Below are 21,500 nucleotides of genomic sequence, written 5' to 3'. Positions count from 1 at the left end.
AGGGTTGGTACCAGAGGCCCAGCCAGAGAGGAGCCTGGGTGGATGGAGGAGGGATGTGGAGGAGGCCAACCAGCCCTCCGCCCGCTGCCACCTCTTCCTCTGCCTGTAAGGAACGGATCGTACAAAGACAGGAGGTCCCTGATGATCAGAGAACCCCCATGTAGTCTTGTTTCGTGACATAACGCCTCAATTTCCCAGACTGCATTGCTTCTTGTTCAGCCGCCATATTGCTTTCGCCTAAACGCGCTGGCTGGATCGGTTCATACCCACAACTGAAAATGTGAGTATCGAAACATTCATTTTTTATTCAAGCTAGGAATAATTCGATTATCCGCCCGTATCTGCATGTTATGGCCATCCGCGTGCGATTTTTGCAACGGTTTAAATATTGGGAAAAGGGTTTGTAAGGCATGTGTGTGCTTCCACAGGAGGCTGTGCGGCGGCTCTTTCTCTGTTGTTGTTTTTCCCTCTGTCAAAGCGACAAATTACATCCACGGCTCCCTCGCTGTATTTTTCATATTAGCATTTAGTAATGTTAGCTAGAATACGTAAATGGCCACGAAGGAACAGCCTGCGCTCCTCTGTCTTCTGTCGGCTACGTGCACGGACCATTTTAAGCTGATTTATCCTCTAATGTTAGCCTTTCGAAGAACAGCTAGCCTCCGTGGTAGCTAGTTAGCATTAGCCGAGCCCCAGAGATTTTACATGCAATCTGTGCGCTGCGCTCAGTCTATCAACTGCGACCACTCGCACACACCAATAAGATAGACCGGAGAAAATGTCAGTGTGTAGCTGCTCCTGGTCTGGCGTCTTATCCAGAAAAACTAACGTTATATAAACCCCAACAAGCGCAGAGAAGATGTGTCTCATTAGAGCCGCTAACGTTAGTTATAACACACTGGGCTTTGTCGATTGGCATGGAGGGAGGGAGGGAGGGATGGAGGGATGGGTGGAGGGATGGATGGATGGAGGGATGGATGGGTGGATGGATGGAGGGATGGATGGGTGGATGGATGGATGGAGGGATGGATGGAGGGATGGATGGATGGATGGATGGAGGGATGGATGGATGGATGGGTGGATGGAGGGGTGGATGGAGGGATGGATGGAGGGATGGAGGGATGGATGGATGGTTGTGGCACAGAGTTTAACGTGTATGCGTGATGGTCAAGACGTCCCCGGGGTTGCTCTTGTTTTTCTTGACATTTTAAGCTGATGATGAAGGAGCCGTTTGCCTCAGTGTTCAGTGTGGACCACCCCTACTTTGTCCTGCTGTCTGTCTGTCTGTCTGTCACATGTGTGGCGGCATGGCCACACAACTGGGCAGTCTGACAGTGCATTTGGCACTATGGCATTAAGGTTTCTTGGCTTACCTCTTTGTCTCTTCTCAAACACTGGAGGTAGGAATGTAGCACCACCAGGCCCTGGTTGGTGCAGGTTTCCCCGGTAGGACATGTTGGTCACCTCTCAAAGGTCTGCAGGGGCACTGACAAAGAGGCTAAAAACATTTGTTGGAGCTGTCAGGTGAAGTGAAAGAGAGATTTGTATTATTAAAGACAGATTCCAGTCCTAATTGCCTGCCCATACTCTGGCTCAGGAATTTCACTTTCAGATATCTCTGGTCTTTTTTCAGTAATTAGCGTGACCAGTGCAATTTTAAGGCTTAAATCTTGGTAGATGAAGTGTATTAGCAAAGTAGCCCGACTCTTAAAAACACAAATGATCCCAGTAGACAGCCATGATGGAGAACAGCGCTGTCAGATTGAAATGCTCCAGTCTTCTTGACTAGAGTGGTGTCGTCGTAAACTTCCCTCTCCTCATCCGTTTGTGCTTCCACTCTAACTAAAAATCCATTTGCCTATTTTAGAAAATACAAATCGCCACAGATGAAAATCAAATGTGGATGAGAGAAAACAACAATGCAGTGAACGTAGGTTCACTAGGGAAGTCTTTCTGTCTGTCAGAGTGTTTATTTCACAGCAGTGTCATCAATGAAACTGTCCATTCATTGGACAGTAACTTTCATCAGAACGGTCTCAGACAGCGTGACCACAAAGTGACAAAAACAATGTTGTGGTAACTGAGGGAGAACACCAGCGAATGGGTCCGCACTACTTCAGAATATTCTTGTATGACAGAGCTGTAGGTCTATGGATGCAAAACACACGCTCCCAAATGTGGCTCCAGATTTCACCAGCTTTAGAAATGGAAACCTGTTCCTGCAGGCTGTTTGTCTTTCTGTCCAAGACCTGTTCACTTCATTGTTATGCAAGCTGCTGTAATGCTCAAATCTTAAGTAATTCACTCTGGCTCGTGCTCTATAAAATACACAAGACAAAGCAAATGAAGTGGGTATTATGTAAATAAGCTATTACTGAAGTAAATTAGACAGGGCACCTATATAGAACCATGTTTCACCAGTGCTCACACCTGCTAAGTGATCATTTAGTGAAATTATTGACGGGGAGCTAAACTCAGACAGGTGAGCAGGCCGATCATTAGTTGCGGGGCTGGTGCTTCCCATGTCTAAGTGTCCTTGGGCTAAACCTCAGTGTGTGTGAATGATGAATGAAAGTGTTTTGTCTGCTAGCGTAGAAAAGTGCTACAAGTAGAGTCCATTTACCATCTATTAGCAACAAGAAAATCCTCCAGTAATCCTCACCAGGGGTCAGAAATTCATCCTGGATTTCCAAGAAAATCTCTGTTTGTGTGTTGCAGTGTTGCAGTGATGACTCAGACGGTTCAGACCAATGGGGTTCAACCCCTCAGTAAGACCTGGGAGCTGAGTCTGTATGAGCTACAGAGAACACCACAGGTAACAATACATGCCATGACACTTCATTCACACAAGTGTCATGGTACCACAACTCTATCGCCTTTTTAAGCATCTTTTCAGATTTCAATCGAGCTCCCAACATGTGTACAACTGCTTCTGGCAGACAAATACCTAAAACCTAGATCTGCTGGTGGTATAATTATCCCTGTTAGACAGTTATGAAGATCTGAAGATCCAGTGCTCCTGAAAACAGAACACTGAGCTGTGCAATAGGAGCTAAAAACATTAAGTGAGGCCTGTGGGCTGTATCTGTATCAATGACACGCCAGGCCACAGATGGATATGTCAGTCACCCCATGGACCACCACGATCTGACATTACAATGCAGTCTGTATCCAGACATGTTATCTGGATGATCTTGTCTTTGCATCTACACCTGATATTTTGAAGGTGTTCTCATTCCCCTCATTGAGATCAGATCTCTGTCCCCCAGAGCAAAACCTGAGCGTGAGTGATCTGCCGATGAATAATAGTGGGTCCCACAGCTGATTATATTGAAACATGGTGCACATTTGTAAAGAGGGGTGGGATCCTAGCAGTACAACTGCTATCAACATGTCTCTTTTCTGTGGGTCTGACAATCCACATCTCCACTCTGTATACACAGTACCTGCTCAAATGATGTACGTGTTTATTTGCATACAGAGGGGGGAAGAGCATCTGGACACATACACACAGTCAACTCTCACTCCTCTTCACTCCTTTATCCAACAAAACAACGGGCGAGAAGTGTTGGGAGGAAATGTGGACTTTCCTCAGCCGGTGCAGACTATCCATTATGGTTGCTTCACCAGGCCAGCCTTTGTTTTTCACAGCCCCCCTGCTGTTGTCAGATTGCTTTCAGACCGATCTAAGGTCCAAACCCAACGTAAGCCAGACTGCCTCCAGATGTGATCGGTCAGATTTGATCACATTCCGATCACAGCGCATTTACACCTTCCATTAATCTGGTTAATTAATTAACGTGTCTGGATACATAGTGCATTTTAATAGCAGGTGTCAAAGGGTCTAATCTGTACTAACCTTCATCTTAATCTGTTTCGTACTGGCACAGGAGGCTATAACAGATGGACTGGAGATAGCAGTGTCACCCAGGTCCTTGCACAGCGAACTTATGTGTCCTATCTGTCTGGACATGTTGAAGAACACAATGACAACCAAAGAATGTCTGCACCGCTTCTGCGCTGATTGTATCATCACAGCTCTGAGATCTGGGTGAGTTTCCCCATGCAGTAGAAACCAGGAGAGCCCTCTCTGTCTCTGTGAGGGTTTCAGGTCTCTAATGATCTCACCCTGGGGGGAGGGGGGGGGACACACCAGCTAATGCAGAGAGAATGAGTAGTGAAGTAGTGGTCTGCACATCAGACAAGAGAAATGTGTCACCATCTTATTACCTCACTAGCGATGGAAGCTAATGTCACTCTAGACTAAAGTTGATGCTGAGTTGATACTAGAGCGTATAGTTTATATCAACATGACCTTTTTATGTAAGTCTTAAAACGACATGCACATGCCACAGTGTACATTGAATGCACCGTTAGACATTATTCTACTAATCAAATGTTTGAGCCCACATCTACAGAGCCCTGGCTTCATCCCACCTCCCTGTATCAACCTACTGCTCCCGACAGGTTGTACCACTAGGCGCTGGTAAAACCGAAGGGAAATATACTTCTTAAAACAAGACGATTGCCATAAACTATTCGATTTTTTTTTAAATAAACTTACAGCTATTCGAATATTTGAAAATTCAGGTCCACAGAAGGTCACTGTTGAAGTCAGATTCACATCTGCTCAGCTCTGTACAAGCTACTGTCATCAATCATTAGATTATGGCAAGTGACATGTTAATGCATTGTTTGTCATTCAAAAACCACATGAGCTTAGACAGCTACCCCCTTAGTCCCCCCTTATGTAGTTCGCTTGCCCTCTGTCTTGCTAAGTGTCCTCACGCAGCCTGAAGCCCCTCTGCACATTCAGGCTCGACTCCTATCACTTGTTTGATAGTAGTATTCTACATTGTTGGACAGAGGCTACTGTCTATGAGTATGTAATGCTTCAAACTGTCTGTCCCTCCTGTGCAGTAATAAAGAGTGTCCTACCTGTCGTAAGAAGCTGGTGTCCAAGAGGTCACTGCGTCCAGACCCTAATTTTGACGCTTTGATTAGTAAGTAACCACACAAGGGTTCAAGGATGTTAAATCACTGTACGAATAACCTGAAACTGAAAATGGTTCCACTTAAAGTGAGTCTAAACGTTGTATAGGAACATCCCAGAGTCTTGTTTCATTTTCATTCACTCTATTTTAGGCAAGATTTATCCCAGTCGTGACGAATACGAAGCTCACCAGGAGAGAGTGCTGGCCCGCATAAGCAAACACAACAACCAGCAAGCCCTGTCCCACAGCATAGAGGAGGGGCTCAAGATACAGGCCATGACCAGGTACACGCGGCGAGCTCGGCACACGCACAATGCAAATCCACACTTTAAACTCCGTGTGCTGCTTCAATCGTGTTTGCATGTGTTTGTGTCAGACTGCAGCGTGGTAAGAGACACACGGTGGAGAACGGCAGCGGAGCGGAGGACAATGGAGACTCCTCCCACTGTAGCAACGCTTCTGTCCACAGCAACCAGGTATAATAAGAATGATAATAATGTTTAACACAGTATATATATGTACAGCATGTATGCATTTATAGTCAGCTGTTATGGTGCTGCCACTGGAAATATACAATTACACAAGCATGCTTGTCATCACATGGTGCCACGCACTTCAAAATGTACAATATCTACAGTTAATTACACACATCTATACAATGAGTTGTGCAGTTAGTGTTGTCATAGACCAGTGTGACGGTGAGACACTGGAAGAAACGTAGCTGTTGAAATGCACACTGCTTCGAATGACAGCAACAAATCAGAATCAGCTTCATCCACCAAGTACGTGAACACATACAAGGAATTTGACTCTCTGTTCTCATGTCCTCACACGGACAGACAGACAGACAGACAGGAAAACAAAGGACAAGATACAGTGGGCTTGGATTTATGTTTGACCAGTGACATGTTAGAAAGCTGTTTTATGGAACACAAAATCTAACTGTGAAACACGCTCTGTGCAGTAACCCTGTCACAGCCAGCATCCACTGTAGCTCTATATCCTGACACTATGACTGATGTAGTCAGAGCTCATCAGAGGGAAGGATTGTGGGTAGAAACTGTTGGCGTGTCTGGTCGTTTTGGCGTGCAGCGCTCTGTAGCGTCCCCCAGAGGGGAGAGGTTGGAACAGGTTGTTTCCTTTTCTGTGATGGGTCTGGGCGACTGCAGAGTAGGACTGGATCAGCAGGAAGGTCGTCCTCTACTGAGCCTTTCTGAGGATGGAGGCCATGTTGGGCCAATGCTGATCGTCCGGGTGCTGGATGTGATGTTCCCCAGCTTCACCTGCTGCCTCTGGTTTGGAGGGAAGTCTGTGATCCGCTGCCACGTGGGGGCCGGCACAGTGAGCTGGCTGAGTTGGAGCAGAGGACTTCTGGGATGATGGGGGTCGGGGGTGATTGTTGAGTGTTTGAGGCAGGAGGGACTGTGAAGATGGAAGTCTGCGCTGACTTCAGCTCCTGATCTTCTGTCTGTGACTCACGTACTCCTCACAGATTCAGAGTGCAGGTGGGGGCGTCAGTTGAGTGGGGTGAGAGGGAGACGGGGTGTAGGTGGTTGTGTGCTTATCAAACCTTCAGTAAAACCCATGCAGGTCGGCGGCCAGTTGACGATTCTCCAGTGTTTTGGGGGGAATGAGGGTTTTTCAAGCCCCCCCCACAATGATGCCGGGTTATTGGCTAAGAACTGCTCTTCATTTATTCTCTTAATTCATAAGAGTGTTATCTCCAGACTCTTTCCATAAAGAGCAGGTCTAGACCAAACTCTTTAATTAGAGAGAGACCCAACGATTCAGGAATTCAACATTCAACATTCAGCAATCCCCACATGAGCAGCATCAGATGTTAGATTAGGCAGCAGTGTGTCCAGGGTCCTGTTCCCCCGTCTGTAGGCCCCTGAGTTTAGCAGTAAACCAGGGTTAGTTATGCACTTTATGTGCAGGAGGTTTTAGTCTACTTCCACATGTCCTCACTAAAACTGATGGAAGAGATCAGTGTCGGTGAGATTGTCCAGATCTGTAGCTGCACCGTCAGAAACACTCTGCCTTGCTGGTCCATCTCCTCACTGGCACATTTTAGTTTCTGCCTGTAAGTGGGGAGAAGATGAACCAGACCGTGATGACAAAGTCCCAGCCGGCGGGCAGCTGGGGGGGGGGGGGCTTTTAATGCGGTGAAGCAGTGTCTCTGGTCTCGGGTCTGTTGTTCAGTCAGCACACACCTGCTGACTGGCAGCTTCTCTCAGCTTTTCAGTCTGACAAGTAAGCAGCTCTGTTAAGAGCCGCAAACACAGTGTTACCTCGAGCTCTCACTGGGCTCAGAGGCTGAGCACTGTGCCAGTGGGTGGTGTGTGTGTGCTTCGTGCTGGTAACTGCACTTCCTCTGCCATCATTGTGCGACTAGCTGGCTAGCTTTAGCAGCCAGGATGGCTAGACTTGTGGAACACTACACTCCTGTCCTGTGAAGGAAAGAAATGGTCTTCAGCCAATGAAAAGAGTTTCTGAATTAGGGCTGCATGAGTTCTTTAACACAGTGACATCTCAACACCAGCCTTTGTTTATGAAGAAGCACCCCCCCCCCCCCCCCCCCCCCCCCCCCTTTTCCTGGGATGGGGTTTCAGTGAAGTACAGGCAGGTGAATCTGCTAAAAGTACTAGAGTGCCGAGGCTGCTGGCCATCTGAGCGTGCTACTTGCTGGCACATTTGCAGAACTACAGGATGGGATTCTAAGCATCCTAAAATTAGACACTTCACAATCCAAACTCAGCCTAATGGAACTTTTCCCCTCAGGAGGCAGGTCCGAGCATCAAACGCACCAAGACAAGTGACGACAGCGGTCTGGACATGGATAACGCTGCTGAGAACGGGGGCGGGGACTCTGTCATCGATGGCGGTGCCAGTGAAATCGAGCTGGTGTTCAGGCCACATCCCACCCTGATGGAAAAGGATGACAGTCACAACAGGTAGAGTGAACACTAACACCCACCAGGGCTCGTACATGTCTCACAGATGAAGACCAGGGGCGGACTGATGTGGACAGACCAAAGCACAGAGGAAGAGACCGTTCTAACATCTCATAGCTCAGAAATGTGTTCAACGATAGTTTGGATTTTTTTTTTTTTTTTTTTCAGCACCAATGCGAGATTGATATTTGTTCAACTGTACTAGTGCTATAACTGTGTCTGAATAATTACAGGGGGGTTACAGTGGGCTTAAAATGTAGTCATTGGTGTCACATTCAGCAAACATCCTCTGAACTCTGAAACAGAGCCCATGTAGGACACGTGACCCCCCCCTCCATGTACTGGGCCGAGCCGCTCATTTCCACATGTCTGAATGTGTGTGTGTGTGTGTGTCTGCAGTGTGGAGTTTGTGCCTCGCTACATTAAGACGTCCGGTAACGCTACAGTGGATCACCTGTCTAAGTACCTGGCCGTCAGACTGGCTCTGGAGGAGCTGAGAAGAAACGCGGAGGCCAGTCCTGTTAATGTGGAGGCAGCTTCAGAGAAACAGTACACCATTTACATACCTACTGCTGGAAACCAGTTCACTGTGAGTACACTCACTGGCAACACACACACACACACACACACACACACACACACTGATCTACACCCTCCCTACCACTCCCTAAACCCTCATGGACGTCTCCACTGTGTTCACAGGTGCTGAACGGGTCCTTCTCCCTGGAGCTGGTCAGCGAAAAGTACTGGAAGGTGAACAAACCCATGGAGCTCTACTTCGCTCCTACTAAAGAACACAAGTAGACGCATAAAAACACACACACTCACACACTCACACACACACACACACTCACACTCACACACACACACACACACACACACACACACACACACACACACACACACACACACACACACACACACACACACTCACCGGTAGGAAGTGAACACATGGACTTGGCTACACCTACGCACACACAGAAACAAGAGGAGAGGAGTGTGTGTCTGAAGGAGATGAGAGGGGTTGGTGAAACCCTCCAAAGGACTTTTGTAAAAAGAAAAACCTTGTTTTATATTCTCTGTATCTTTCTCTGTGTCTCTTTCTATCTCTTCTCTCTGTAGAAGGTAGCAGATCAGTACAGCAGCCAGCAGGGCGGTCAGATCACTGACTCTGTCCACTTCTGAAAACCAGGCTCCTCAGTCTGAATCAGCAGTGTATTGTTTCTCAGTCCAATCATCTACTCTGCCTGCTCTGTCTTCAGTAAACCCCCCCCCACCCCCCCAGGCTGTGGGCGTTTGCTCTGTAAAACAAAAACAAAGTGAGAGAAACGTGGTGAAATGTTTGGTCGTCCATCCCAAAGGTGCTTTCAGAGAAGAGAAGCCCCAATGACTGAAGGATTCATATAGCATCTAAAAACCCGGTCACTGCTGAGCACTTCAAGTTGGAGTTGAAATCCCACAGAAATCTTTGACTCTGAGACCCATCGGTCTTATTTCTGTGCTTTGATTCAGCCTCTTTTGAAATGTTCAGGTCCTTCTCGCTTTTGCAGTTTTAAAAAGTCGACGTTTCCTCACGAGCTCGGAGTGTGGGACCTTCACCACCTCCGTCTCATGATGTTCTGAGACAGACGTGGCTTTTTGGATCTGTTTGTTTTAGGATGTTTGGATCCTGAAAAAGGTTAAATGGAGTTACTGGAGAAATTCAGTAGTATTTCAAAGTCAAGTGTGTCAGTGTTCAACATCACATGATGGAGTGATTAAATCTCCCAGTTGGCTTTTGGTTTCTTGTGAAGTCATGAAATCGTTGCTGCCTTGTCTTTGCTTCCATAGACAGACGTCCCTGCAGCCTCTTGAGTCATCACACTGTGTTAGGGGCCTTTGACAAACGCTACCTGGTTAAATGTGGGGGGGCATCAGATGACCAGGGCTCCGGTCACTGTGGGACTATGATGCTAACAGTGTGAACGCTAAGAGTCAGCAGGGCGCGTCGCTGCTTGGTCTGCGTGAGCCGGTCAGGGCAGGGTGGGCGGTGGGGGATCGGGCTCTGGGCCCAGCTGGACTCACTGGGAAACCCTGAGGAGTGGTGGAGAAGCTCGGAGCTGTTGTCTTGATCTGCTGCCAGTAGGAACTGTCCTCTAATATCTGTGGCTGCTCTCTAGGGCGCGTCCTTTTCTAAATGTCTTTTTGTAACATGCAGAGGGGGGAGTGTGTGTGTGTGATAGGGGGGAGGGAGGGAGGGGGGGTTTGCAGCATAGACAGTCGGACCAGAAAGTATTGACTCTCCCTTTTGCTGGAAGGTGACTGTCTGTCACAGGAATATGTTCTCGGCACCACCCAGCCTGTGTCCACGACCAGCTCAGACATCACATGACCAGCTCAGACATCACATGACAGGTTTCAGAGGGGAACACTGACCGTTTGTTTCAACTGAGGACAGACGGACACGTGTGCTGTCAGTTTCCATGTAGCTAACTGAGGAGAACAGGAACCGCTGAGTGGTGAGTGAATGTGAAACACATTAGGACCATAAATGTCCTCTTATGTTGTTTTTTTTTTTAATTCTGCATCTGATTTGGTACATCGTCACGCCATAAGATCCCCGACTGGACAAACCACAAGTGTTACAACATGCATGTTTCAAACGCTCTATGTCACCCGCCTGTCTGTCTGTGACGAAGCACCACTTTGTATGTTTTTGTTTTTTTGTTTTTGTACTTACCATGTCAGAGAAATGGAACGTTTGCATGTGTGGAGCTCGTTGTGCTGCTGAGCCGTGTAGCAAAGAGGATGCAAGTTCAAACGAGGTCTGTGGGCAGGACGGCCACCAGAGGGCAGACACGCTGACCAAGAGCATCTGAAGGGAGGCCTCGGCAGCCCACAGCAGTGTGGGAGCTGTGTCCACGTAACATGAAGGGGGGAGTTCTGATAGAAGCCGTTTATTGGATGGAAGAGTCCCGCTGCAGCACCTGAGGGGGGGCAGTGTCAGCTGATGGTGAATAAAAAGATACAGTTCTTACCCACCAACGCAACTCAAGTCATGTTCCTGGAGAAGTCATGAAGTATGTCACTACAGTGTAAGAAACGGAGTCTATTTCAGGACCTCCTTGTACTCAGAAACCACCTTCACCCGAGCACTGCTCCTCATCATCCTCACCATCTCTGTTCATTTCACCTTTTGGATTATTGTGTCAAAGAAGGAACTTTCTCATTTGAATTCTGCTGACTACCAGTTAATGTGCCAACTCAGTGAAGCCTGTCGATGAACTGAATGTCAGTGTAGCTGATGCACTGAACCCGTGGGGGACACCACAAACCTGAGGGGCTGATCACAGTTCTAGCTTTAGGAAGGAGAAGGTTTCACAAAGTAAACTGCCCTGATAGGAGCACGTCACTCCTGTCTCATTCGGTCTTGTGTGTCAGATTTGCCGTCTGTGTGTGGAAACTGTATCCTGCATCTTTCTGTTTGGACAATAAACCTGAATCTGTGTGTTCAACATGGAGCACAGTGCGGTTCCTCATCTTCTCTGTGTCTGCTTTATAATTCACCCACAGTACGTTCACAGCATCTCTGGAGCTATGATGGACTTCTTCTTCTGTCAGCACAAAGGAATTCAAATGTGTGTTTCTGATGTCTGAAAGTGAAACTGGCCTAAGTGCCTGCTAGCACTCCTGCTAGCACTCCTGTTAGCACTCCTGTTAGCTCTCCTGTTAGCTCTCCTGTTAGCACTCCTGCTAGCACTCCTGCTAGCACTCCTGTTAGCACTCCTGCTAGCACTCCTGTTAACACTCCACCTGTGAGTCTGGAACCACAGTTTTGGTACTTTAGCCCGAAAAATGACAAGTGATCACATTTGCCACTTAAAGTTTTGCAACAGTAATTAATTCTTTGATTAGTTAATCAGCCAAACTGAGAGACGGGACAGTGATGAGTGGATGCTCAGCTTTAGTTCTGATGTTTAATTCAGATATAAAAACAGAAGCAGTGAAGCCTGGAAGCCAGGCTACACACAGCCATGTGGAGGAAGTAGAAAACAAATCATTACTGAACAAAGATGTTCAGAGTTAAAACAGTAAGGGAGAAAAGAGCTGCAATCCCAGCATGCACTGGGCATAAGGCTGGGAAACACTCCGTCAGCAGTCTATGATGGTCCATCCATAAGCAATCCTCAACCTGCAGGAGGAGGAGCTGTGACGCAGTCTGAAGGGGTGGGGGGGCTGACCATGTGCCCCAGTGAAGCACATGAAGTGTGTGTTATCTCTGCACAGCTGACACACAGACAGCGTGAGGTGCCAGCACCTCCCTGCCTGGCGGCCAGCAGAGGGTCCGCCGACAGGAGGAACTGCAGGAAAACAGGAGGAAAGAGCTGCATCAAGGAGACACTTCGCTTCAGTCGAAACAGAAATGGGAATCGTGTCCAGAAGCAGAGAAGAAGAGGCTTGGTCCCGTCCTCCGCTCCGGCGTTCTGCCACATTACTGACCAGCGTCTGTGATCAGATGGACTCGGAGACCCTCAGACGGTCCTCCTGGCTGTCAGGACTCGAACTATAGAGCCCACTCCTCCCACCGCCAAGGCCTGTGGGTTCACACACACACATACATCAGGGACAGGGTGCTGTAGCAGTGGGCAGGAAAGGATCAGTTAGGTGATAATTAGAAGACAGAATAACAAATCCCATGATAAGATCAACCTCAACACACAGGTATGGTGTGTGTATCACAGCCTGATGCATTTCTTCCTCTACTGAAACATCACTGTTGCACTGGGTGCCATGTGCTTTTGAAACCAGTGAAATCTGATTTTCACAACCTTCCCTGGTCGATCCTTTGGGGCAAGTGCACTAAAAGTGCGTGTCTTTGCTACAGGTGGAGCCAAACCAACCCTTTAAAACACCAAAGTCACACAAGGTCCATCTCTAATACGATATCTGTCTAACACAACAACACACACACACTGACTGATGGAGGCAGCAGCAGAGCAGCAGCTCTAAAATCCCTGTTTTAGTGAATGTAGTCTGGTGTGTGTGCTGTTTGTGGTTAAACCAAAAGGATCTTCCAGGTCTCTCTCTGTAGGGATCCTTTCCATGATGCTGTCACACACTTAGAATAACACTCTGAGCCTGTCAGTGGATCAAACTAGCTCTTTTAGTGGACCTACTGTGATCAGGTGCAGTTGTCCCAAAGGATCACGTTGCAGCCATTGCAGCCCGTTTGGTGTCTGCTGGCTGAGGTGATCTACTGGACCAGTTCCAACACTTTTACTACCTACCAGTCACTCACACACCAGGATGTGGACAGAGAGGATCATGGGTACAAACAGTGGAGTGGCCCTTTAATGATACTGCGTCTACATGAACAATAAGTTACTTTGTTCATCTAAAAATGCTTCATTAGGAACTTGTTCCCTGTTGTTATCACAAACCTTTTCATGCCACTGCAGCAGTGCGGCGCTGCTGTTGTCAGAGGGCTTCTCAAAGCCTCGGTAGATGTACTTCATCAGCAGGTCCACTGCAGCTCTGTCCAGGGAGCCCACAGCCTTCTCTATGTCACTGCTCTTAAAGCTGCTCAGCACTCTGACCACCAGCAGCTCTGCCTGCTCCTGCACACACACACACACACACACACACACACACACACACACACACACACACACACACACACACACACACACACACACACACACACACACACACACACTTCATGTTTATATCTAAACCACGTGCAGATGTTCTAGAGAACAAGCCCCCCCACAGGCTCTATACATTGTGTTTCACATGGGGGGGTGGAGAACACATCTGTACCTTGGTGCTGTGGTTCTTGGTGCTGGTTGGAGGGTTCTTCAGCACAGCCTGCAGTGCTGCGTTCAGGTTCCCCTTGAAAAACAAGAGTCAAGGAGAAACACGTGCATTTATGTTTCCACCTAAATCACTGCACAGAGCGGGGGGGGGGGGGGGGGGGGGGGGGTTACAAGGTCAAGCATGTGTTCATGTGTCTGAAGCATGTTAATAAGGCCTTTATGGAGGATGGGGAGGGGGGGGGACCTTTAGTCTGTGCAGCCTACAGCCGTACTGTGCCCCCACTGTCCCTGTGTTAGGGCGGGGGGGGGTTCCCATTCATCCACTGGGCGCTTCCGGCACGACAATAAATCTCACACACACACACACACACAGGTTAGCCTAGCCTAGCTAGCTTAGCTACTCTGCGGGAACGTTCCTCCAGCCGTTCACTATAAATGCTGCTCAGGGAACGACAGCAGAGAAGCAGGTGGACCAGGACGCCCCCTGAACGCCCCCTGAACGCCCCCCTCCCACGACAAGCCTCCTCTCTGTGTCCATGGTTCGCTGGTCTCGGTGTGAACACTGGCCCGAGCCCGCTCCTCCATTCAGGGACTACAGGTAAAGGATATTGTCTGAGCAGACCGTCCACCTCCGCCTCGTCCGGCCCGCCCTGACTCTCTCCTCCGTCCTCCTCGTCCACAAACTTGTTCTCGTCGTACTCATCCACGTCCACCCTCCTGAAGCGGTCGGACACGGTGCTTTTGGCCATGCTGGACACGACGCTGCAGCCCGTCTATGGCAGGACTGATGGGGGGGGGGGGGGGGGGGGGGGGGGGGCTGTGCCGCTCTGCTGGCTCCTCCTCTTCTTCTTCTCTGGGTTTCTATCCGGCTGCTGAACCAGCGGGCACGTCACTCAGCGCCCCCTGGCGGCCTTCCTGTGGACTGTTGCTGTAGAAAAAACACTGCAACACCCTCCCTCTAATATCCCATAAAGAACAATGAGTTAGAACAGCTCAAGGCCAAATCCTGTGGTGTGTGAATGATGTGAAAGGCTGCACTACACATGTAAAGTGTAAATGGACCCAAACTTTGCTCAGCATCCACCAGGGCAGTCCCACACATCTAGCCTCTGTGTGTGTGTGTGTGTGTGTGTACTCACACTGCCATCGCTGCCCCTCTGACAGCATCCAGCATGTCAGGCAATTTTGTCACATGTGAAGCTTTGTGTGTTCTTGTCTCTCGACTTAATTTCTCACAGTCCATTTGCCCACGTTTCGCTCTGATGACGACGAAGATGAAAAGCTCCAGAAAACTCTACAGCGTGTGCCTCCCTGCCATCAGTCAGCTGTTACGCTTTTAAAAGGGGAAAAAAGGAAAATGCTCATGTCTGATGTGCAACAAAATATTACACGTTAAATTCACAGCCAAGCTGAGGTGAGGGCTGCTGACCTGCACTCACAGTGTAGATGGGAGATGTTTGCCAGTTACTGCCTAAAGTCACTGCAGTATCGCTCTCCCTTTAAACACAGGCTGTATCGCTGTATTAAATCTTTAAAAGGACGTCCGAGGTCCCGTTGAGTGATATCAAAGATGTTCAGTATGTGGTGCAAAACATGACCAAGATGTGATCATTTAAATATTTTATTAAATCTGCATTAAGTGATTATGTCCACGAGGGGGCAGAAACAGTAAAGTCCCAGCAGTGCTTCAGCAGGGGGGGGGGGGCTCATCCTGGGAGGAAACTAAAACCAGTCATACGGCATTTTCAGCAGCCTACAGCCGGTGTTTATCTGCAGTCTGGGCCGGGGCGCTGCCTCAGTAAAACACTGACGTACAGCAGGAATCTGAGAGCCGTGGTGCTGCCTCTGGGTTGGGTGGTGCTGCTGGGTTGGTTGGTGCTGCCTCTGGGTTGGTTGGTGCTGCCTCTGGGTTGGGTGGTGCTGCTGGGTTGGTTGGTGCTGCCTCTGGGTTGGTTGGTGCTGCCTCTGGGTTGGCTGGTGCTGCCTCTGGGTTGGGTGGTGCTGCCTCTGGGTTGGCTGGTGCCTCTGGGTTGGACTTAATGTGATGGATGACAAAGCTTGCTATGCTGTCTATATTTAACAAGTTATTTCCAGTCTCCACCCACCATATGAACCACTGCTCTGCCATGTCTTCAGTCCACGAACACATCACTGCCACGCAGCCCTCTGCGGTGACTCATCAGCCCCTTCTTTTCTTCTTTTAATGCTGCAGAACAGTCCAACATGAGCCCCGCTGACTAATCACACACTCCGTCTCCGTCCAGCCACGAGGTAACAGGAAGAAGAACTGTGTCCAAAAGAATTCAATGTCACCGATTGTTTTCTTGGTGAGGAAGTCCACAGCTTCCTCTGAACATCGGCCTAACGCACTGGGGTCTCTGCTGTTGATTTGACTGTTTCTCAGGAAAACAGGCTGCATCACACGTGGAAAGGAATGCTTTAATTGGAAACCTGGAATTAATTCAAGAAAGTACTTCTAGAAAAAACAACAGGCCACTTCCACTACTCAAGTGATACAGTCAGAGGCCAACATGAGGATCGCCTCTGTACAGATACAAAACGATAGCTGCATCAATAAAACTGCTTGGAAATAGCGATCCGAGACATGAGAATCAAATCACTTGCATGCACTTGAATATAAAGTCCGTTACATATAGGCAGTGTTAGTGCTGAGCAGTGGAGCTGCTTCATTAGTACTTCAGACTAAGTGTTAACACGTGGCAGCTCAGTGAGCAGAGCTAAAACAGCTACTGAGCGTGCTTTAAGCAAAGAGCCTGAATTTGCTGCCGTCCAGGGGCGACACCATGAGCCGCGCCGAGCCCGGGGAATGGAGGGGCCGCCTGCTGTTCCTCCACAGCACCGAACACACCCGGAAGAACAGGAGGACACACGCCAACACCAGCAGCACCACTGACGGGACACAGGAGAGGAAGAGTGAGCCGCTTTAACAGTGCAAATCACGTTAGGACGGCACAAAGGAGACAGAATGAGTGTTTGTGGAGCTTTAAGGCTGTTAAAACCATGTCAGTGCGTCTGTTCGGCTCTGGTGTGGAGATGGACGTGGAGCCAGTGCTGGTGAGGTCGCAGCAGCAGCGGTAGCCGCTATGTGTAACTCACCCATAAACACGGCGTTCGGAGTGGGGTCGTCTGGGTGGAAATGTTTCCAGATGTTTCCCACCAAAGCCACGATCACCACAGGGTAGACTGTCAGGATGTTACGCACCCAGCGGTCCAGCACCCAGTTCTCCAGGATGAACCTGCACACAAACACACGGGGGAATGGAGGACTCACACTGAACAACTGAACATCACTGCTATTCAGAAGTCCATCGGCGTCTCTCGTCCAATCAGAGCTCACCATGCTACCACCTCTGCGAACAGGATGCACAGAGAGGCCGACGCTGCCGTGCTGCTGTCTACACCCCACAGGTGGAGCACCAGTGAGAAGTTGATCAGAGAGGCGATGGATGTCCATGTGGTGTAGAGAGCCAAACCGTTGTGGACCTGATCGTGGGAACACGTAGAAGCAGACAAGATGACATCACAGCGGGGGGGGGGGGGGGGGGGGGGGGGGGGGGGCAGACAGCGGGGGTTTGTGAAACAGTGACAGTGATTGCCGTACCAGTATTCGGAGGCAGGCCAGGTCTTTGCCGTGGTACGTCTGCAGCCAGAGCCCATAGTAGTCCGTGGCAGAGCAACAGAAGAACAAAGCGCTCAGGTTGGAAATCACTATCATGATTAGTACGACCAGAGCGGCGAGCATCAGCCTGCGACACAGAGGGACAGACGCACAGGGGCCATGAATGCACCACATCAGCACCGTCCACGTCAGCCGGTCAGGAACACAGACTGTGACATCACCCGATGGTTTGTGGGCCGCCGCCATCTTTAAAATCACCATCTTGATTTGGGATTCTAGTTCCCACCTCAGATTGGTTATGTTTGGTCATGACCCTCCTCTGATTGGTTTGGTGAGCAGGTAGCCCCGCCCTAAAGACTTCTGTTTGGAGCCAGTGCATCACAGACTAAATGTGGGTCCATGCTTATGTAGTATTCATTTGAGGGCGTTTCTACCCCCCCCCCCCATCCCTCATAATGCCCCTTACACAAATGCACTTTCCACTCAGACTCTTTCTGTTGCTTGTATAAAGCCATCTGCAGAAGGAGAAGACGTACTCTCTGTCCCACAGCAGCAGCCATATGATGTTCATCGCCATGTTGGACAGCCAGCAGAAGTAGAAGGCGTAGGGCAGCAGATACTGAGCCCAGCATCTGTTCACAGAGAGACAAGAGTCAGTCAGCGGCTTCACCGTCCCATGTGGAAACATCATTTAGTATGACAGTGAATGCGGCCGTACCCTCTGAACACATATGTAGTCAGGTATACGACCATCAGGGACAGCCAGGTGTAGATGACTCCCCAGATAGAGAAGGTCCAGCCCGCTGGAGTGATGCCCGTCTCGTAGCGGGCCGACACATTACCTGTGGAGGACCTGAAGGGACCTGGAAGAGAACAGAGAGCTTCGGTCAGCGGCCTGAGGTCCAGCACCACAGCTGTTGGACGGGTTGAGTCGGGGCTCTGTTGGGCCGGCCACGCTGGGAAACCACCTCTGTTTGGTGCACAGGGACGGCGTCATGTCGCCACAAACACAAGCTGTTCCTGCACGGCTGCAGGCATGTTACTGTAACTGTGCTGTTCCATGTTACTGTAACTGTGCTGTTAAATGTTACTGTAACTGTGTTACTGTAACTGTGTTACTGTAACTGTGCTGTTCCATGTTACTGTAACTGTGCTGTTCCATGTTACTGTAACCATGTTACTGTAACCATGTTACTGTAACTGTGTTACTGTAACTGTGCTGTTCCATGTTACTGTAACTGTGCTGTTAAATGTTACTGTAACTGTGTTACTGTAACTGTGCTGTTCCATGTTACTGTAACCATGTTACTGTAACTGTGTTACTGTAACTGTGTTACTGTAACTGTGCTGTTCCATGTTACTGTAACCATGTTACTGTAACCATGTTACTGTAACTGTGATGTTAAATGTTACTGTACCCGTCCTGGTCTGACAGGTGTCAGCAGCTGTGGCTGGTCAGTGGACAGAAACAGACAGAACACTTCCAGCTGGACTAAAGGCCCTCACAGCCTCACAGGATGGTCTGAAGGGGAACACGTGGTTCAGACTGAGAACCTTTAATAAAGTGGACAGAGTGAATCAGCTCCAGAGGAAGGCCACAGACTGAGAGCTGATCCTGGGCCTGGAGTGACGCCACCCCCCGGCATGAGCCCCCCCCCTGCCCACTCTCCACTTCTCTGGTACAAACTAGTCCTGACAAAGTCTTCTGGGTCATTTCTGATGACAGACATGATCACTAACAGTCTTCAAACCTTCTTTCTGCCTTGTTATTCTGTAACCCCCCCCCCCACACACACACACACACACACACACACACACCAGCACAACTGTTTCGTAACAGTGAGAACAGGCCTGAAACACTCCATGAACACGCAGTGTGTGTGTGTGTGTGTGTGTGTGTGTGTGTGTGTGTGTGTGTGTGTGGGGGGGTCCTCACCTGCTCCCGCTCCAGCCAGCGCGTTCACCACCAGGACGCAGACAAACACCACCGAGCAGAGCACGATGACGGCGGACCGGGGCGCGCTGCACCGCTCCATCCTCCGGCCGGACTGACGCTGACTGCTGCTGAGCGAACTTTTGGCTAACTACTGGGCTAACTGTTGGGCTAACTGTTGGCTAACTACTGGGCTAACTGTTGACCAACTGCTGGGCTAACTGTTGGGCTAACTGGTGGGCTAACCTGGGCTAACTGGTGGGCTAACTGGTGGGCTAACCTGGACTAACTGCTGGGCTCCAGTGTGCTGACTGGTGGACCAGCTGCTGATGTTAGAGGGTGGAACAGATGGTCTGGTCTGTTCTGGGCGTGTCGTTTGAAGAACATTTGTCAAATGACGAAATGAAGAAACTCCAGTGTCTTTACTTTTCTATCATTTTAATTAGTCTTCAGAGACATGAACGTTACACAGACACAGTTTACTGTGACATGAAGTCAGTTTAAAACACACTTGTTGAATTCGCCTCTAACCGCTTCTGTGTCACACACACACACACACACACACACACACACACACACACACACACACACACACGGGACCGGACTGGAGGCTCTCTGCCGCCACCTAGCGGTCGGAGTGTAAACTACACCCGGGTGATGAGGGCGGAAGTGCCGGTGTAACGGTTCAACTGGTGTTGGTTTAACTGGTGTTGGTTTAACTGGTGTTGGATTAACTAGTGTTGGTTTAACTGGTGTTGGATTAACTGGTGTTGGTTCAACTGGTGTTGGATTAACTGGTGTTGGTTCAACTGGTGTTGGTTCAACTGGTGTTGGATTAACTGGTGTTGGATTAACTGGTGTTGGATTAACTGGTGTTGGTTTAACTGGTGTTGGTTCAACTGGTGTTGGATTAACTGGTGTTGGATTAACTGGTGTTGGATTAACTGGTGTTGGATTAACTGGTGTTGGATTAACTGGTGATATTCCCGTGTGTAAAACAGATGTTTTGTGACCCTTCTAACGTAGAAAGATGGGACGGGAAGTTGAAAAAGAACCCTGTGCCCAAGCATCATAATAATTGCTTATTATCGCATCCAGATAAGGTCAAAAAAGTACTATCATAGGTTCTTTTTTCATCTTGTGGATATGGTCATCGTAAACAGCTGGCTGTTATATCGACATGATTGTGATTCACTGGATGTTTCAAGAAGGCAGCAGAAGGATTTGCTTGCTTCAGTAACATCAGTAGCACAGGCACTCTGCATGCAAGGCAAGGATATGTCAAGGAAGAAGGGGGGGGGGGGGCCTTCATCTGATGTTGAAAGGGAATTCCACAAGAAGAAACTTCGAGGTCCAGCTAAGGCTATTCCAACACTGGAAGTCCGTTCAGATGCTGTGGGTCACTGGCCAGTGGTTGAAAGTGGGCGGCAACGCTGCAAACTCCCAAACTGTAAGGGCCGACTGTGTTCAAGTGCTCAAAGTGCAGCGTTCACCTGTGCCTCAACAAGAACAACAACTGCTTCCAAGAATTCCATGAGTAACACTGTGTTCTATGGGGATGGATACCAGCCCTTGGGACTGCGCAGCAAAGTGATTTAGCAGTAATAAGCTGTATTTGACATCCTGTGATGATGGAACAGCAATGATTGTACATATACTATGTTATTTAATTTCAGAGCCCACTGGCCAGTGGCTGAAAGTGAGCGGCAAAGCTGCAAACGCCCAAATTGTATTTTATTGTATATGTATGTGTAACTTGTTAAAGAACAGCCTATTGATCTGCCTGTGGACGATCTGCTGTGATTTAACATGAACTGTGAAAACCCACATCATGGTACTGAACAATGAACCATGGCCTGAGGAACACTCTGCAGATTGAGAAGCTCAGAGTCATGAATATTATTTATTTTTCTTTATTTATTATACCAAGATTAAAACATGCTCTTTGCTTTTATTAAAAGAACTGAAAACACAATGAGCCGTGATTCACTTGGCAGAGTAATGACCTTTAGGATTCCTGGAAAGAGGTCAGAGTTATAACATGTTCACCAAACTTATGAAGCCTATTGCACTCCTGCTGCCTAACTTTAGTGTTCCACACCAGTGCTTATTTGCCAAATGAGAGCCTCAGTCTGATGTCTGATCCAGAGGACAGAGTGCTGAATTTATGCTGAGATTCACATG

General features: G+C 48.8%; 3 protein-coding genes across 3 annotated transcripts; 1 reads left to right on the top strand and 2 right to left on the bottom strand.

Annotated features, from left to right (window-relative positions):
* Window positions 1-181: 181 nt before the first annotated feature.
* Window positions 182-9,676, top strand: rnf2 (ring finger protein 2). The gene is made up of 9 exons (XM_070845321.1): window positions 182-280; window positions 2,719-2,815; window positions 3,891-4,051; window positions 4,921-5,003; window positions 5,146-5,278; window positions 5,371-5,470; window positions 7,776-7,948; window positions 8,348-8,537; window positions 8,651-9,676. The coding sequence occupies exons 2-9, from the start codon at window positions 2,729-2,731 to the stop codon at window positions 8,750-8,752; spliced, it is 1,029 nt and encodes a 342-aa protein (XP_070701422.1). The 5' UTR covers window positions 182-280; window positions 2,719-2,728; the 3' UTR covers window positions 8,753-9,676.
* A 2,214-nt stretch (window positions 9,677-11,890) lies between these two features.
* On the bottom strand, window positions 11,891-14,524 carry LOC139214459 (actin-related protein 2/3 complex subunit 5-C-like). The gene is made up of 4 exons (XM_070845320.1): window positions 14,354-14,524; window positions 13,748-13,821; window positions 13,369-13,545; window positions 11,891-12,522 (listed from the first exon to the last, which is right to left on the bottom strand). Exons 1-4 carry the CDS (start codon window positions 14,490-14,492, stop codon window positions 12,460-12,462), a joined length of 453 nt encoding a protein of 150 aa, XP_070701421.1. The 5' UTR covers window positions 14,493-14,524; the 3' UTR covers window positions 11,891-12,459.
* Window positions 14,525-16,168: 1,644 nt separating this feature from the next.
* Window positions 16,169-19,618, bottom strand: LOC139214354 (uncharacterized). The gene is made up of 7 exons (XM_070845186.1): window positions 19,320-19,618; window positions 18,102-18,246; window positions 17,920-18,015; window positions 17,366-17,510; window positions 17,102-17,247; window positions 16,861-17,000; window positions 16,169-16,653 (listed from the first exon to the last, which is right to left on the bottom strand). The coding sequence occupies exons 1-7, from the start codon at window positions 19,417-19,419 to the stop codon at window positions 16,505-16,507; spliced, it is 921 nt and encodes a 306-aa protein (XP_070701287.1). The 5' UTR covers window positions 19,420-19,618; the 3' UTR covers window positions 16,169-16,504.
* Between the last annotated feature and the right edge of the window lie 1,882 nt (window positions 19,619-21,500).

This window comes from Pempheris klunzingeri, chromosome 15, assembly GCF_042242105.1.
Source record: "Pempheris klunzingeri isolate RE-2024b chromosome 15, fPemKlu1.hap1, whole genome shotgun sequence".
In the NCBI taxonomy this organism is placed as follows: domain Eukaryota; kingdom Metazoa; phylum Chordata; class Actinopteri; order Acropomatiformes; family Pempheridae; genus Pempheris; species Pempheris klunzingeri.
The sequence above is the reverse complement of the archived record's forward strand: the minus strand, read 5'-3'. Positions and strand labels throughout refer to the sequence as shown.

Excerpts from the sequence above, each read along its gene's own strand:
- LOC139214459 (XM_070845320.1), bottom strand. The coding sequence starts at position 14,492 with ATGGCCAAAAGCACCGTGTCCGACCGCTTCAGGAGGGTGGACGTGGAT. Across the intron at positions 13,546-13,747 it reads CCAAGAACCACAGCACCAAG|GAGCAGGCAGAGCTGCTGGT; the intron begins GTACAGATGTGT and ends GTGTGTGTGCAG. Across the intron at positions 12,523-13,368 it reads TGCTGCAGTGGCATGAAAAG|GCCTTGGCGGTGGGAGGAGT; the intron begins GTTTGTGATAAC and ends GTGAACCCACAG.
- rnf2 (XM_070845321.1), top strand. The coding sequence starts at position 2,729 with ATGACTCAGACGGTTCAGACCAATGGGGTTCAACCCCTCAGTAAGACC. Across the intron at positions 2,816-3,890 it reads AGCTACAGAGAACACCACAG|GAGGCTATAACAGATGGACT; the intron begins GTAACAATACAT and ends GTACTGGCACAG. Across the intron at positions 4,052-4,920 it reads ATCACAGCTCTGAGATCTGG|TAATAAAGAGTGTCCTACCT; the intron begins GTGAGTTTCCCC and ends CCTCCTGTGCAG.
- LOC139214354 (XM_070845186.1), bottom strand. The coding sequence starts at position 19,419 with ATGGAGCGGTGCAGCGCGCCCCGGTCCGCCGTCATCGTGCTCTGCTCG. Across the intron at positions 17,248-17,365 it reads TGGCCTGCCTCCGAATACTG|GTCCACAACGGTTTGGCTCT; the intron begins GTACGGCAATCA and ends TCCCACGATCAG. Across the intron at positions 17,001-17,101 it reads TTCGCAGAGGTGGTAGCATG|GTTCATCCTGGAGAACTGGG; the intron begins GTGAGCTCTGAT and ends GTTTGTGTGCAG.